The sequence below is a fragment of the Colias eurytheme genome, chromosome 8 (genome assembly GCF_061535395.1).
Source record: "Colias eurytheme isolate Ceu_HAF_F1 chromosome 8, ilColEury1 Martin Lab GWU primary, whole genome shotgun sequence".
In the NCBI taxonomy this organism is placed as follows: Eukaryota; Metazoa; Arthropoda; class Insecta; order Lepidoptera; family Pieridae; genus Colias; species Colias eurytheme.
This window is the reverse complement of record NC_142987.1, coordinates 3582926-3601897: the sequence shown is the minus strand read 5'-3', so window position 1 is coordinate 3601897 and position 18972 is coordinate 3582926. Positions and strand designations below refer to the sequence as shown.

General features: G+C 31.9%; 1 protein-coding gene across 1 annotated transcript in view; it reads left to right on the top strand.

Annotated features, from left to right (window-relative positions):
* The window catches only part of LOC149906386 (uncharacterized), a 53605-nt gene that overhangs the window by 29185 nt on the left and 5448 nt on the right, over nt 1-18972 (top strand). The window contains exons 4-7 of the mRNA XM_090104591.1: nt 1619-1757; nt 2695-2844; nt 3939-4082; nt 17011-17103. Of these exons, the coding sequence (XP_089960717.1) occupies nt 1619-1757; nt 2695-2844; nt 3939-4082; nt 17011-17103 (526 nt within the window). The remainder of the gene's footprint in view (nt 1-1618; nt 1758-2694; nt 2845-3938; nt 4083-17010; nt 17104-18972) is intronic.

Below are 18972 nucleotides of genomic sequence, written 5' to 3'. Positions count from 1 at the left end.
AAGAAATGTCATTTAAATATAAGTAATTTTCACTAGACAAAGCATCGAGATATATTACTAGAGGGGTTATTCCAAACAAAAACATTGCGCGCGGCCGATGTGGTGGGGTACGTGTGGAACGAGCGAGGCGTGGCTTCAAGTTCAAAGATTAAGCAATGCGTGCAGATGCGACACATTGTGCAATCTGTTTACTCGGTACTATCTGGTGGTACTGATACTAGGGAATTAATAAAACGAGGATTTTATATTAAACTATGTATTTTAATTTCCTTTGAATAATATCAATTTATTAAGCTTTTGTCGTTTTGTGTAGTAATCAGTTTTTGCTTCATGATGTAATTTAAATGGATACGATGATTCAATGTTGATGGCGTTTACGTATAAGAAACTCACATTTTGAAAAATCTCACGCGAGATTCGAGGATGGGGGAGGGGTTGAATAAATTCTCACGACATCTCACCATGGGGGGAGGGAGGCGCAGAAAATTTTAAAAAACACCTCACGTAATTTATGGACGCCCCCTTACTCGATCACAATTTTTGTAACTTTACTATAAACGGAACTACATTTAAAAATATACTTTATTTATTGAGTTATAAGGTTGCTTCCATTCTGTTTATTTACATTCTCAAAAACATCAATCGCTGCAGAGGTGGCTTGCGACAAAGGCGGCTTGTGTCAAAGGCCTCGGCGATATCATTTAAGAACATAATATTATGTACTTTAGGCAAACTTGTTATAAGATCTATTTTACTTTCTTATTAGTCCATTTGACAAGGATATTGGGTAAGATACCTATTGGTATAATTTTATTATTATGTATGTACTTATTAAATCCGCGAATAAAAAAAATTTTTAGTCGTGAATATAGAAATTGGGTCGCATTTTTTTAATCCGCGAATAGTGAAAACACGAATAAAGGAAGCGCGATGAAGGAACTTTTACTGTATTAGTTTCTGTGAATGTTGTGTTTATTTGTAATTGTTGTGCATAATAATTTATAAATCCTATTGGAACAACTATTGATTAGGCTTTCTTTAATAAATAAAAATAGGTAAATAAATAAATATTACTTAATATAACCTACCGTTTTACTTTGCGTAGTCGGGTAAAAGTATAAATATTTAGGTACTACACCACGGTAATCTTTCCTAGTAGATATTGTATATACATAGTTAAAAAAATCCAGTTACATTTTTTTAACAGACTCATCGATAGTGTCACGTCTGTGCTGTTAGTCTATGAAAAATGGCGCGAAACGCAGAACGCGTGGTGATTTTTCGCAAAATGATAACAATATTAGTAAAATGCATGACTTACTCATAATAAGGAAACTTACTGGTGAAAAGTCACTCCTCGGGCTTTGTTTGTATTATGGGAACTGTTAAAACAATATCTAAGCAAACACGAAGGCATTTTGAACAGAGCAATAACACGTGTTGACGCGGCAAGCGGGGGGCACAGTCCGACACAGACTAAAGAGACTTGTGATTCTTACCTCTAGCTCGTGTTAAAGAGAGTGTAGTAGCGATCGCCTCTCTAGTACGTAGTACATTCTATCTCGATGAGACAAAGACTCTATTATAAAAGAATCGGCATACTAACTAATGTATGTAGTACTCCTTGTTGCAGACGGTGGTGGAAGCGTGTCAAAAGAAGCGCCAATGTAAATTCCACACAAGTCCCAAAGCATTTGGCGTGGACCCGTGCCCCGGTTCTAGAAGATTCGTTGAAGTCGCCTATAAGTGCCGTCCATGTGAGTTATAAGAAATAATTTTAACCGACTTTACCGAAATGGTGTTCTTGTTATAATGATTAATTTTAACTATCTTTACCAAATGTGTTCTTAAATCGTAGTGTTATGATAATTGTTTCCTTTATTAATAAGCAGAACAGTTCACAATTAAAACAAATTCTCAACTACATGAACTCATAATTATTAATTTAAAATATCTAGGGTAGCTTTATTGCTGTTTCTCTTTGTATAATTTAATATGGTAAGATTACACTATCACTCATACAATTTCACAGAACATAATAAAATGAGCTTTTTATTTGATACCTGGAATAGTGGGAAGAAGGTATTGAAGGAAAATAGGATTATGATTTAATTAATAGAGTTCGATGCCAATATTCATCATAGATATTACTTATTTTCTTAAAATAGTATTTCATTATATCGATACAGAGTTATTTGATGTTATTGACCTCAATAGTTGCCTCAATACCTATTCAGTAAGATTAATGAACATCTATACTGTGAACATGTAAATTATCTGTAAGTGTACAATGAGCTACACTCTATTGTACATTTTGAATTATCTTCACCTGAAATGCATACCATATTATACAGTACAACATAGCCCATAACATTTGTATAAGCAAATTTGTATAGGCATTCTTATATCCAATGCTTAATATTTATAATACTTTAACGTGAATATACACTGTACAGATTTAAAAATTCACTCGCTTCTGGGTAACATTTACTTGACACCTGAGAACTGTAGTCTTTATAAATACTCTGAATTTAATAAAGTAACATTAAAATATTGACTCTAAATTATCACAAAAACAATTATTTCAAGCGCAACTTTCATTAAACATTTACACGTAAGTATTTTCAAATCAAACACCACCATCCAAGCAATATCAGCCCTTACACCTCAAGGATAAAGTCGCAAATCCCACAGACGAGTTCCGGAGTAAAGTGGGCTGTGAGAACGACGTGCTTCATTTGAGCTGTAACCCGCACTCAAGGGTTGCTATATATTCGGCGCAGTATGGCAGGACGGAGTATGACTCGATACAATGTCCCCAGCCTCGGGGGATGAAGGAAGAAAGTAAGTGTATTATTTATTGTGATATTAGCCTGTCTGGTTGTGTGATTTTGGAAGATCGAAGTGTAAAGAAGTTCAATTGTCGTTTAAAATATTGTTCTAACTTTTTTAAATGTGTTTTTCTTTAGTATTTTTGAATATCGATCGAATGTATGTTACCTATTTGATTATTCGATATAGAAAGACAATGTAGATTGGGGTTAAAATATCAAGATAATACATACCTAAGCCATTTGAATAATTATGGGACCTTTGACTGGCTAAGCTTATGTTATTTATCTTGCATGCATTTTAGGGTTTAAATCTAACCAGAAACTTTAATTTCATTCCAAAATTATATTAAGTAAACCTTGAATATTACAATAGTCGTATCCAAATAACAAATATATAATTAAATTTAACGTATCCGTTAAAACAATACACGTTGTAACAAAATGGAGCCTACTCTCTCACCCAATTGTAATGAAGGTCAGAAACTAGGCAGAAAATTAATTTTGTATTCAAAAATATTATACCTGTAATCCGAAGGTAAATTCACTTTACAAAATATTACGTTTCTTTTCCAAGATCAGTTTATTTCATATTTATTCTGAGTGCTTTATAAAATAACCTAAAGTAATGAGCCCAAAAGTTTTTGCTGCGTTATTTATTATGTACTTGTTTGAGTTGGCCGAGGAAGGGACCTTTGGCATTAAATGGCGCTTTTGATGAATTTATCTCCAAGTATAAGGATTTAATTATAATATTATATTATTTTGGGAAAAGTGAAGAGCTTTGAAATTTGATCTACATTAAAATGTTCAAGTAATTTTAACGGTGAAAGGCCAATGAATAATGTTTTTCATAATTAGGTACCGTAGGTCCGTAAGACTTGTTTATAGAAGTTTATTTTTTACACGATTATATTTTAGTTATGAGCTTCACCTGTGTGCTTGTAACTTGTTAGTAGTACGTTTAAATGTTTGAAGTAAGTATTTCCTATAGATTCAAATTAAACCTACTTCAAACGGACAGATTTAATTCAAACTTTGTACACTTATCAACGATTTGTGACAATACAATAATTTCATAAGCATTGATATAAATATACATTACAGCTTGTCTAGAACCATACGCAACAGAAACAGCAATGCGCGAGTGTCACGGCAAGCGACGCTGCGTGCTGTCAGCGGACAGCAAGATGTTCGGCAAGCCGTGTCGCACCGGCAGCAGGACGTACCTAAAAGTCGTGTATACATGTGGTAAGTTTTACTTGTGTATAGAGTATCTACACATATTATAACGTGCCTAGAACCATACGTAACTGAAACGTACCTGATGAAAGTCGTGTATACGTGTGGTAAGTGGACATTATTGGTAGTTTTAATGGTATGTTCAGACGCGTGGCAAGCAGCATGGCAAACAGCCCGGCAAGTAGCCCCGAAAGCAGCCCTTGCGCTTACGGTACAAACAAATAAACACGGGCGCATGCACAAACAATGACAGCAACTGTAGGATTTAAGTGTATAATTGGAAAATCTTTTTCAGTCAAGCTTGAATTTTATAATATTATCTGCTATCGGGTTCTATAAATGACTATTCATAAACACCTTGTTTTAGTTAACATGAATAAAATATAGTCTTATGTGAGTTGAGTTAAAACTCTACATTTTTGATCATTAAAATTATAGTTAATCAATATCTCAATGCCTTTCATCTATAATTAATCAGAAAACCGTGCAAAAGCTCTTGAAAATTGGGCCTATGTAAGACTGCACTACTAAATAGCAGTAATGTAGCTGTTAGCTGACATGTATTTATTTAACATAATATGTACCTACTAATAAAAACTTTCGATACCTGTATCATCAATTAGGTGACAAGTTTTAAGTGCGTTTTTGGGTGAAGTGGTTTATCTAAATCAATGCTTTTAGTCATTTTACACAAGTATCCAATATGTAATACAAATACATTAATTCAATTCAATATATTATGTGTCTATACAAAACAGTAGGAATAATGACGTCAGTGCAATTTTTTCTATAAGCATATTCTTCTCTACAACCAAAACAAACAAACTTGAAAAATAGCTAATATCTATAAATAAAAGTTAAATGTCTTAAGTACAATAAAATCCTTCAACAAGAACCATTCGCTCACGTTCCTTTCTGTCTGTTGTTCCATCGAAAACCGTTTATACAGTTCTAATTGCAATATTTCGTTCGTTGTATTTTTAGTATCGTTGGCCCGTATCTCCGGATATTAAAGGGGACCCTGAAACGTGTCCGAAGCCTCAAGGACACTGAAGAAATAAATCCTTGTTGACACAACTTTTGTACCGTTTACAATTACTGTTAGTTATTTACGATCCAAATAAACGGAGATAAATCAAAATGGATTGCCTCGAGAGAAGAACGATCAAGCTTTTTTTATCAACGATCACTTTTAAATGTGAATTAACTTTAGTACTTTTGTAAACAACTTCAAAATATTTTCTTATTGTTATTGATTTTTTAAGTTTCTTTTCGCGCAAAGATTTCTTCTTTTCTTTTATAATTGGATAATGTATTTTCGCTAAACCAATCTTGTCGTAAGAAATTTGATAAATGTTAGTATGTTTATTATTATAGTGTGAGATATTCTACGAGGTCTAGATTAATTTTCGAAATGAATATTTCGAAATAGACGAACTTAAAAGTATTATAATATTGTTTTCTGTTTTGTCACAAAATTTCCTATTGCGTACCTATTCCTAATTTGATTAAAACCAAACTTACAAACAAATTAAATGTCTAGACTAGAATCATTATGTAGGAATAAACCGTTTAATAAGATTTGTTCTTTGAAATGAAAATCTTCAATAATTCCAACATTTCCTTTTCTCTTCTATTTTGAAAACAAATGATTGACGGAAAATGTGTTTCAAATAATTCCTGAAATAACTGAATTTAATTTGTAATAATTATTTAACAGGTCGTGGGTGTAGGTATTCAAATTATTCCCTTTTCTGAAAGTTAAATAAGTAAGTAAATTATGAAAAATTTTAATTATATTAGAAAAGTAAGTACCTACTTTTATTTTACTTTATAATCCTTTATCCAATTTACTATATTAGTAGTAGATATTTTAACAATGTTATGAAGGCATAAAATTATTATTAAACGAATATACGGATATTCGTTAACCTCCCACTGATTTCATTCGAAACCTCATATCCTATTCATACAATTCATCGTTACCTATATCATAATACGAGCTGAATTTGCTTATTTGCAATATCGATATAAAAATGTTCAAAGTTTGCACGTGAAGTAGTATTGATCGACAAAGCTCTTATTGCACGTATCTCGTTGAATTGCAATCGGTTCAAACTTCAACATCACTCTTGTATACTTTTGATACTTTACTGTGGCTTATTAGTATTATTTACTTTAACTGTGTTTACGTGAGATATGGTATGGAAAGACTGAAGATTGAATCAATAAATAAAGTATAATATAGTAGGTAATTGAAAACTAGTAGGTTTCTTTAAAGTTGCCATTTTATTACTCATCAAGAAAAACATTTATTTTAAAAAATTTTAACTGGTTAAATTGTCCCCATTTTATTGAGGTCAGTCCAGTATTTTCTATATTTTGTATAAAATTACCACTTCCCATTTCCTGTTGACGTAATTGGCAAATTAATTCTGCAATAACAAAATAATGTACCCTTAAAATTGTTTTGCGACATTTGGTGGTGAAATCCGAAAATCATTTTATCGTTATTTAGCTTACTTTTGCAGTTTAGACATTTTATATCAATTATATAATATCATTATACAGAGGATTAAATAGTGTTTATAATACATAATATGATATTCTGATCACTTTCATGACTATATGATATCAGATAACAAAATGGAATCCCGGATATAATGTGCGCCATACAATCAGAAGATTCATTGACCTAGCAGCCGTAATGCTCTCCAAACATCAAATAACGAGGCTATTCTTTTTCAATTCCATGTTTTTTCTAAGCTACAAAATAGCCGGATCTCTAAATTTATACGGAAACATAATATCTTGCTGTCTAGATAGAGTATCCAGTCAGACTGGCGTCGTACTTATACATATGGGATATAAAAATGTGAATTGCCACCCGGGGTCGAGCATCCTCATTTTATTGTTCAGTTGTTCGTGTTTTTCAGCGCAATGTCTTCGATGTCCGTTTTTCTATGATTAAGCCATTTTCTGGATGAAGACATTCTAGTTATCCTTGTGTTCAATTGCTAGGTCTTGTTCACGACGCAAGTATATATTATATGATATATTGTATTCTGTAATTGGATAGGTATTTAGTATTTAGATGTGATCCAGATTATCCATTCATTATAATATTATTATCAAATGCAGAAATGTCTACAGCTGTGCATACACATTTGTTGTACAAATTGAAATACCAAATGAGTTTAAAATACATCTTATATTTATCTTCTGAATCATTGATGAATCACGATGCACAAAGAACACGTTAAGATGCCAACAGTTATAGCTAGAGAGCTAGCGCAAAGCTACCTGTATGTATTTGACCAGACCTGGATTTTTGTGTGTTGATTCCCCTATACCTACTATACATGAGATGAGGAGTCACTAATCCCAGAGTGGTGGACGGGGCGCGCGCTCAGGTAAGACAGGTGGAAATTTTTGGCGAACTTTGAAACCATTTGACCACGTCTGCCATTTTGATATTTGAAAATAGATTATTATTACTATCGGAAAATAACAATGGCAGACCATTATCACGCGGATAACATTCTGGCAGACACTTATGAAAGTGCTGAAAAAAATACAATTTTGAAAGTATTTGACCAGATCTGCCATTCATATATTTTATTTATTAGGGTCTTAAGGGTGCTATAACAGATTTTTAACAAAAACCGCTATTTTACGGTACAATTTTAACTCAAAGCACTTACACGTGAGAACAAAGTAATATCTTAATTTAAAGATAATATATTCAGTTCTACGATCATCTTATAAAAATTGTACGACGTCATACAAAATTGTCGCTGAAATACGATTTTCCCAGCACAATGATGGCATAAAATGCAAAAAAATGGGGTCTAAACCGGTACACTTTTAAGAAAATTAAAAGCCTAATCTATCTTCTTACCTATAAATTATTGAGGGATATATAGTCCTTTATAGATTGTGATAATTTTTTTGTATCTAAATCAAAATTTTATTTCAATTATAAGCTAAATTAAAAATACTTGTCGATTTCTTCATACATTTTGCTCTCGCGGGTCGTCAGACCGCGCTCAGAAGCGCTCTTGGAAGGACGGGTGTATCGCTCCTCGTCCCAAAAATAAAAACGAATTAGAAAAAGATTATTGTGCGTATACTGTCGTTTTCGTGATTTGAAATATTTGATACTTTATAAGAGTAAACTGTATAAGTTTCATATTCCAATTATTTGTAATTTAAAATTATGTTTTAAAAATTATGTTGACTGAGATCCTCTTTTTTTATGGGTTGTTGAACGGATTGGTGGGGTAAAGCAATTTGACAAAACTTAAATCCAAAATGGCGCCGACGAAAATTTGCCATCTTTTCGTCATGGGTGTCATTTTCATGGTTTTTGGGGTAGCTATTAACCAATATGAGGTCAAAAATAAAATCCAAGATGGCGCCGACGAAAATTTTACATCTTTCCGTGATGGGTGTCATTTTCATGGTTTTTGGGGTGGATATTAACCAATATGAGGTCAAAACTAAAAATCCAAGATGGCGCCGACGAAAATTTTACATCTTTTCGTCATGGGTGTCATTTTCATGGTTTTTGGGGTAGCTATTAACTAATATGAGGTCAAAACTAAAATCCAAGATGGCGCCGACGACAATTTTACATCTTTTCGTCATGGGTGTCATTTTCATGGTTTTTGGGGTAGCTATTAACTAATATGAGGTCAAAACTAAAATCCAAGATGGCGCCGACGACAATTTTACATCTTTTCGTCATGGGTGTCATTTTCATGGTTTTTGGGGTAGCTATTAACTAATATGAGGTCAAAACTAAAATCCAAGATGGCGCCGACGACAATTTTACATCTTTTCGTCATGGGTGTCATTTTCATGGTTTTTGGGGTAGCTATTAACTAATATGAGGTCAAAACTAAAATCCAAGATGGCGCCGACGACAATTTTACATCTTTTCGTCATGGGTGTCATTTTCATGGTTTTTGGGGTAGCTATTAACTTATATGAGGTCAAAACTAAAATCCAAGATGGCGCCGACGAAAATTTTACATCTTTTCGTCATGGGTGTCATTTTCATGGTTTTTGGGGTAGCTATTAACCAATATGAGGTCAAAAATAAAATCCAAGATGGCGCCGACGAAAATTTTACATCTTTCCGTGATGGGTGTCATTTTCATGGTTTTTGGGGTAGCTATTAACCAATATGAGGTCAAAAATAAAATCCAAGATGGCGCCGACGAAAATTTTACATCTTTCCGTGATGGGTGTCATTTTCATGGTTTTTGGGGTGGATATTAACCAATATGAGGTCAAAACTAAAAATCCAAGATGGCGCCGACGAAAATTTTACATCTTTTCGTCATGGGTGTCATTTTCATGGTTTTTGGGGTAGCTTTTAACTAATATGAGGTCAAAACTAAAATCCAAGATGGCGCCGACGACAATTTTACATCTTTTCGTCATGTGTGTCATTTTCATGGTTTTTGGGGTAGCTATTAACCAATATAAGGTCAAAAATAAAATCCAAGATGGTGCCGACGAAAATTTTACATGTGTACACAATTTTACAATGTTTTGTTTGTTTTATTGTACCTACTTACTAATACAAACTGAAAATTATTTTTTTAAAATAGATACTTCAGCTTCATAATATTAGTATTAGCATAGAATAAATATAAATTTGTAAATGTAACATGACAGGACCTCATTACTAAGATTTCGTGTTTTTATCTGTCACCAGGTATCTCATGAAACGTGATTAGAGGTAAACATGAGGTAAACAGTTAAAATTTTGAGAGATGAGGTTATTTCCTTTACCGCTACCAATAGCAGCAAATAAAAATATCGAGGTTAAGCATCGGTTGGCGCGGTCATAAATTGGATGGATGATCAATTTTTTTGCAATATCTCATAGTTTTTTTGTACGGAAAAAGAAACAGCGTGCTTAAATAGAATAACAAAAACGTTAACATCTTTGTTATTTTATTTTAGTTTACTTCTTTATTAGTAAGAAAATTACACCTATGACGAAAAGATGTCAAATTTTCGTCGGCGCCATCTTGGATTTTGGTTTTAACCTCATATTCGTTAATAGCTACCCCAAAAACCATGAAAATGACACCCATCACGAAAAAAGTCAAATTTTCGTCGGCGCCATCTTGGATTTTGGTTTTAACCTCATATTCGTTAATAGCTACCCCAAAAACCATGAAAATGACACCCATCACGAAAAAAGTCAAATTTTCGTCGGCGCCATCTTGGATTTTGGTTTTAACCTCATATTCGTTAATAGCTACCCCAAAAACCATGAAAATGACACCCATCACGAAAAAAGTCAAATTTTCGTCGGCGCCATCTTGGATTTTAGTTTTGACCTCATATTTGTTAAGAGCTACTCCAAAACCTTGAAAATGACACCCATGACGAAAAGATGTAAAATTTTCGTCGGCGCCATCTTGGATTTTAGTTTTGACCTCATATTGGTTAATAGATACCCCAAAAACCACCCACACTTGCAAATGTGTTTGCTACGTAGGAAAAGTTCAGATTTAGAGTATCCTAGGTAATGTGTTATGTGACGAATACCTATAATTTATTTCATTCCGACTATTTTTCGGAATAACATACATTTACTAAGAATTGTATACAATGCCGGATTTAATACAGTGCCGGTAACATCATATGTATGATAATAATTCTACATTTCTTAAAAAGCTTTGATATTGTATACAATTCATAGATTATTATTCAATGAAATAATGATGTAAAATAGTCACACTTTTTTAAGTTGTTTGAATATACTTATTAGGATCGTACCTACTAATAAAAGTAACAAAATGAATTTTTAAAGTTCCTAGTAATCTTCTGGAATCAATTTCAATAAAAATACATAATATCAAAAATTAAAAATAATATCAAGTATGAAGATGGTCTATAAAATGGAATGCGCTATGTTTACGTGAGCGTGATATTGCCGCGAACAAAGTTACGTCGTTAGATACCTAAATTTGAGTAACGCAGATTTGTGACAGCGTCCTTAAGAACTTATTTTCGAAACGGCAGACATTTTCATTGCGTACAGACTTCAGCAGACAACAAAAACTAGCTACTACATGGTCAGATCTATGCATACAGTACTATCTCTGTAGCTATTTTTTTCCATATATATCAATATTATTCTCACTCTAGCCTATAGTATTTTTATTTTATATAGTTACTAGCATTCAAATAGTCTAGGTTTTATTCCTGAGAGGGCTCTTTTCGGTTCCCACTCTAACGGTTATTGCCAGATGTTTTCAGTACAGATTAGATACTAGCAGATACATCACTTCCATGCAAAAGTGAAAATTACTACGCTATATATAGCCTAAAAAATCTTAATAATAATAATTACGCTTCACAGCAAGAAGAAATGTACCATATGTACCCGCACAAAGTCGATATTGTGTTGCCTACCGTTCGACTCAATGGCTAGGGTTGTAACTACCTTTAATAATTATTACCAAACTAATAAACCGAGTGATGCGAAATAACCATAATTCTTTTAGAGTTTGATAAAATGATCAGGCAGGTATTTTCTTTAATCCTTCTCTGAATTATCGGTTACTAAATTGTATCGTTGAAATTATTCTTAATCGCGTAAATTTAATAAATAATCATATGGAAAACACTTTTCATTTGTTTTTTTACTTTCACGCCCAACTACTATACAATAATTACGTTTTTTCGGTATTTTGACGAGAAAACGCAGGAAACATCCGTTGTATCATTTTAGAGAGCTATGTATATGTTGTCTCCATTCTTTTCTTATTGTTGATCCCAATGCGAATGCGTCACTTAAATTTTATAAAAGACAATTAAGAACATCAAAAATAAAGTGATACGTAAATATTTCACAGTGCAATATATTATGTAATTAATAATAATTATATATTTATGAAAAAATAATTACATCAGATTTAATAATCGCAATTGTTTTGAATGTACATATGAATAAATGATTACATCATAATAGTAATAATCACAATTGTTTTATTTCCCATTTGTTGCAACCCTAGCATATTTTCATGTAGCAGCAGAAGTACCTACACTGGCGGCGCGGCGGCATCGTGCGACATCAAAGGCATTGCCTTACTAGGTAAGTTTATAATGATTAATTCTTTAATAATTATTTTTGACTTTACTCATTTCTTTTATTATATAATTTACGTTTTACTTTTACAGAATCCGATTCAATGGATTATGAAGACGAGATACACAACGCCATACGATAGTGATGATGAATGAACATTTCAATAAATGCATGCGTGTTTTTTTATGTTGTTTTGTAATTGTTAATTATTGTTTCTTAAATAAAGAAATAAAGTGAATAAACTAAATATTTAAATGATGATTTGTTATTTGCAACACAACTTTATATTTGAGATTCTTTACGAATGTATTTAGTTTTGTATCATCAAATTTATAAATTTTATTCCATAGTTTTCAAAATTAAATGTAAATGACCATAAAAACATTAATAAAGTAAATCATTGATGTAAGGTCAGGGAACGTAATACATATTATATACATCTGACCATGTAGAAGCTAAGTCTTGTTGACTGCTGAAGTCTGTAAAGTTTAGTTGTCTGCTGAAGTCTGTACGCAATGAAAATGTCTGCCGTTTCGAAAATAAGTTTTTAAGACCCTAATAAATAAAATATATGAATGGCAGATCTGGTCAAATACTTTCAAAATTGTATTTTTTTCAGCACTTTCATAAGTGTCTGCCAGAATGTTATCCGCGTGATAATGGTCTGCCACTGTTATTTTCCGATAGTAATAATAATCTATTTTCAAATATCAAAATGGCAGACGTGGTCAAATGGTTTCAAAGTTCGCCAAAAATTTCCACCTGTCTTACCTGAGCGCGCGCCCCGTCCACCACTCTGGGCTTAGTGACTCCTCATCTCATGTATAGTAGGTATAGGGGAATCAACACACAAAAATCCAGGTCTGGTCAAATACATACAGGTAGCTTTGCGCTAGCTCTCTAGCTATTATAGCACATACTTGCTTTGGGAATTTTACCAACTTATTGCGCTCCGACATGATTGCTCGCTTCGAATTTATCAAAGTTAGTATAGAATGTTTAGAGTATGTTCTTGTATTAGGTTCTTGCTTCTATCAGACTAATGTTTAAATCCTCTTTAAAAAAGAGCAACTACCAAGTTTCTTGCCGACTCTTCTCTGTAGAAACTGCTTTCTCAACCGGTGGTATTTGATTAAAGTATGGTATGACTATTTCAAAGAGCTTCTAGATAGATAGAATAAATAAATTTTTGTGTTGGAGCTTATAAAGGTTCGTTACCAATTGATTTATCAAATGTTTTGATTCATTACCACCAGTTAGAGTGGATTGATTAATGTCACGCTGTGGTATTCTGCGGTTGATGTCGGGCTTTTCATTACCGGCTCGAGCTGTGGTCATGTTGTAAACGAACGGATCGTTGAAAATGTCCACTTATACTTTGTACATTGATCCAGCATTGGTCTTCAAATTGTACTGCCAATTATCCTATTGTGCGAAACAAAACCCTCCCAATTGCCAAATTAGAAATTAGACTATAGGTATTCATTGTGAACATTTTTTACCTTTGCTACAGGGCACCATTCGTTACTATTATACATATAATATAACAAATAAATACGTCATTGTGTAAATAACGTCAATACCATACAAAGAATTTACATAACCGATTCCACAAGATTTTCCTCAAAGCCCAACAAACACAAAACAATCGAAAGATTAAACTTTATGTGCCCCGACTTTATACAGCGCAATATTCTTAGCTTCAGTTTGAATGAACAAATAATAAAGTCTTAGAACTTGGATAAATATCACATATTGTGACCAATATAAAGATTCACGAGTTTTACAGCAACATTGAAAATGAAACTTCCTGAATGCCTACTAATACGCACTGAAATATTATTTGAATGAAGCTGGTACTGTCAAAACCGTACCATCATTAATATAATATAATATTTATTATTAGAGTTATCCGTGACAAAGACTATGTTTAATCAACGAGTATCAGCCAAATTAATGGGCTTATAAAGCATCTTCGCTTGGCTGATACAAAAACATCTAAATTAAAATGAATAGTGTAATTTCTAGTCAATGTCACATCTGTTTTATTGTGTAAACACATAATTAATTATTTACATAAATAAATGAAAGCCAACTTTTCCCGTAGAAATAATGGAAAAATATATTCAAACTTCCAATAAAAGTAAATAATATGATTATTTATATTTCTTTAAATATGCGATTTCTTTGTAAAATTTCGTTATTTCGTTTGTTTTTTTGTTATTTCTAAAATATAACTCTTTATAATTTAAGCGTGGTTCACGCCACACTAACAAAAACATTGTTAAGCATCATTTCATAATTATGACTTAACTCGGTAAATTCTTGGTAACTCATCAAAGCATTACAATCAAAAGCTTCCAACTTACTAATTCGACCAACGTGGCTAGTGTCTGTTAGCCAAACGATTTAGCCACTTCTCCGAAATGACTGAACATTGATCCATTGCAATCCGATTTCAATGAAACGAAACTTCCAGAATGTTCTCCAAACGGTTACTGTTCAATTTAATTGAACTTTGAAACTCGTGAAGTTCATAGTTGGGGGTAATATTATTTTGAACATGATGGTGTATAGTTCTTTATAGGTCAAACTTCAGTTAACTTACGTTTAATGATATGATAGCTATGTTTTCAATGAGTGAACAGGTTTTTATAGCAAGACAGAGGGAGGTTTGATTTTTGAAGATTTTGGAATCAGGTATATACTTATGTATTTTGTTCATGTAAAACATGTTCAAGTAGGTATTCATTCATATTCAATTAACCCACATTAGTTAACACTTTGATATCAATCGTATAAATTAAAATTGTTATCTATACTTATTAGAACCAATTACACTTTGGCATTTACTTTTGACTTGCAATTAGTCTAAAATTCAATGTAGTTATTTTAAATTCTACTATGATTTATAGAAAAAAAAGAACATTTTACTTTTATTTCAATACTATATTGTGTATGCTTCGTGTACGTATCAGTTTATAGTATAGTATATAGTATGTATGAATACTATACGATTTAATAGAAAGTTGCAAATTCGATATAGGTATAATTATGTTAAGTACATGACGTAAACATAACATCATAAATTGATATTTCTTATATCTACAAAATGAGGTAATTCACAGTTTCACACCTACTTTCGTCAATTGAAAACAGTCTTCAAAATTCAATAATTAATTTTAAATTTGTCGACGACAACTCCTTTAGATTGTAAGAGGAATTCCGTGCGGTCGTTTTGTTCTTGAAATTATTGTTAATAACATTAAATTAACGGGCTTTTAAGAAGTTTTAATAATAAGTAGTAACAGACAAGTTCTAGACGTTTCCAGACTAATTAGGAAGAATCTTGAATACTTGTTACAAGGTCTACAATTTACTAGCTTGAAGAGAAATCGATCAGTGTCACTCATGTGTTATGTATGATGGATAATGATAGAGTTATAGTAAAGCCTTGACCTTCACACAAATTATCTAGTCTAGCGGGAACATTAGTATTCGCTAATATTTTGTATTTGGTAGAAATCTTCAAGGTTCAGACAATAAACTGTGATTTTGAGTTGGCTCTATCGAAACTGGATTTTTAATATGCCTAAATAAAAGTAAGTAGAAATAATGGTTTGAGTTTGAGTACGGTTTCATTTATCTTTTGCTCTTATGAATTGCAGTTCCACCTAAAACTATCAATATAAACAATTACTCAAAATTCTTTGTTATAGGTAATAATAATTTGATGTGAAAATAGAAACAATTTTAGTTAAAATAATTTATCTACATATTTTGTTTAAACTTTAAACGCAGGAAAATAATTCATTGTCAATACGGATTATTTTGTGTTTGGTTTGTTCTGTAAACACATAATTTTATTCAACTACGATAAAATGGAATGTATGCCAAGTATCAGATAGTTCAAGTATCTCAAATTTATATTCATGTGTAAACCTATAGACTTTTTTAGATGCCAATATCGACGTAGCCTGTATTAGGTATATTAAAACGTACAAATATAAATGTTTTCACTGCATCGAATACCCTTATAATATGCAAATACAAATGCATTATTCCTTAATACACAGATGCCTCGTACTATTTCAGTCGAATTATACAGGATTGGTTAGCCAGAATTAACTGACTATTGTTCCACGAGCGTCGTGCGCCCCTTGCACGGGGAACGTGTTAAGTGAACCAAATAATATAATATACGACTATTATTTCACAAAAGTACGGTGTACTACTAGACTAATATGCTTCCGATTTTGCATATTTGTGTAGTTAGATCGATGCAAATAATATAACCTCGTTGAAAGCTTTTCGTTCGCAGCTTCGGCCATGTAGTCAAAGAAAAATGCATAGTTCCCGTCATCGTGGGATTTCTGTATAAAAATCAAAATATGATGGGATATGTGATAGCTACTATGAAATTAGATATATGTAGCATCCTCGTTGGATCATTCGTTTATTTTAAAATATATTTTAACAATAGAGCACGCCTTAGTTACTAAGATAAAACCACTATTTTTAAAAACGTCGTAATTGTTTAAATAACTAAAATTTGGACATCTTAATTGAAAACAAATCCACTTTTCGTAGATTGAAACTGATAGCGGATAAGTCACGTACTTTCAAGCATCACTTAATACTGTAAAAATAAAAGGCACTTAAAACACGAATACCCTTAAACCCAAATCACCCTCAAAATCTAAAATTAACGTCCCTTTTTTGTTGCCTCTAATAGCGCAGGACTCAGCACACTTGAGAGTAGTTTTAGTTGATTTTGAACTCTATTATTGGGGTATTGAGTTGAAATTTTCGTTTCAGTGCCTCGGACAGTCCTGAAGGAACGGTACGAGAGTGCCCCTGAAGAGGATGAGGTAGCCCACGATGTGTCTGATCTTGAACACGAAGATGTCGGTAAGTGCTTTTAAATTTAACATCGCTAAAAGCGCGCTTAATTCAACCGAATATCTTGTTACAAGACTGCGGAAATTAGGAGTTTAACAATAATTATACAGTTTGATCTTGACAAGAAGGGATATGCCTACTGGGATATTGATATCTGTTGTCATAAGTTTAAAAATGCATAAAAGTATGTTATTCTATTAACTATATCAACTATCTGCTATGCGAATAAGAAAAATAATAAAGCTAAAGATTCTAGTACAATTTTCAAACAACTAAATTCCGAGTTTATTAAGCTTCTTTAAATCTTGAAACTTTTACAAAAATGCACCCTACACGTGACTAAACGTTAATTTTTAAACTCGAGTTACACTATTAAACAAAAAACTATTTAAAAATCTACTACGAATAATATTAATATTTAAGTAATTCATATCACGATACCGACTCATCATATTATTATGAAAACCGCGATGTTGCTTAATTCACAGTAATTATAAAGTTTATGATATAACATGCTACACAGAATTCATATATTTTGGAGTTAACTGATATTCATGCCTTGCATTTGAACGTTATAGGATAAAACTAGTATGTTTAAGTTTGATAATTTAGTGACCGATTCTAGGAGCTAGACATACTTCTTTAGCTTCTAGCATAATATAATTAAGTATAATAATATAGCGTAGAATATGCTCGTTTTTAAACATATTGATGTATGCTTATAATAAGACAAAACATATCAGCTAAAGATCAACCTAATAAGGACCTAGTTGAAGAAACTGAACTACTACTCGTTTATCTTATGGCAAATTATCAAATTTTACACTTTTTTGGTTAAAATATACTGAATTATTATAATTATGTTGTACGATATCTGTACATAAGATTACATCATAAGTTAATTAACTAGGTAATGAGACAAAATAAAATTATAAAATCCGAACTAATCATTTGAACATTTTTTAATTCACCGGATTTCTCGTGCAATATGCATGTACTTTAAAATGCGACAAAAGTCTGCAGAACTTAAGCAGGAACGAGTTAAAATTCAGTGGAGTTTTAGAATTTGACTAAATTATTAATACTCTTCAAGCGGAGAATTGCTAATTTTAAACCAAAATTTTACCTGATGCTTTATAAGACTTTAAAAAGTAATGAAAAATGCTGCTTTAATATTTTTAATATGGGTCTCCAAGAAGTCCATGAAGTATAAAAATAAAATGCAACCATATTTATAGAATTTTGAAAGAGCTTCTGGCTACAACTAATTATTTATTATTATTTAAACCTATTTAGGACGTGGACATGATAAAATATATACGCTGCAGTAAAGCTTACATGTGCAAAATTATTTTACATTCAAAGCTATTTAAATGGTGGTTCAACAAAAATTTCACAAATCTTAGCTCTATTTTACATTTTCTGGTTTCATTAAAATTTCTCTAACAAATCCAAGAAATTTCGCATAAATGTATAAGTGTAGGAGAAAATTCACAGAATAATATATTCTAAATGAAAAATTGAAAGAAATTATTACGAAGGAATTACATTGGAGTTTTCAGAAAATAATTACTCATATGCAGCTAGAAAGTTTAAAAGGAGACTTTTCATGAAAGAGAAATTTCACGAGACAGTGTTTTATAGAAGATTACCTGGTGAAAAAAAAACACACAATTATTTAAATTTACACATTCTGTTTGTACTCGCAATAATAAGTGCTCGTGATGTGCTTAAGAAGTGTTATAGAAATCGGTTGTAATCATTAAACAAAATATTTATATAATTTTCTAGTTTTTTTTTATTAGATTTTATAGTTATTAGTATAAAAGAAAACTGCAAAAATAATACAATGACTAGGTACCTACTTCTCAGTGCATA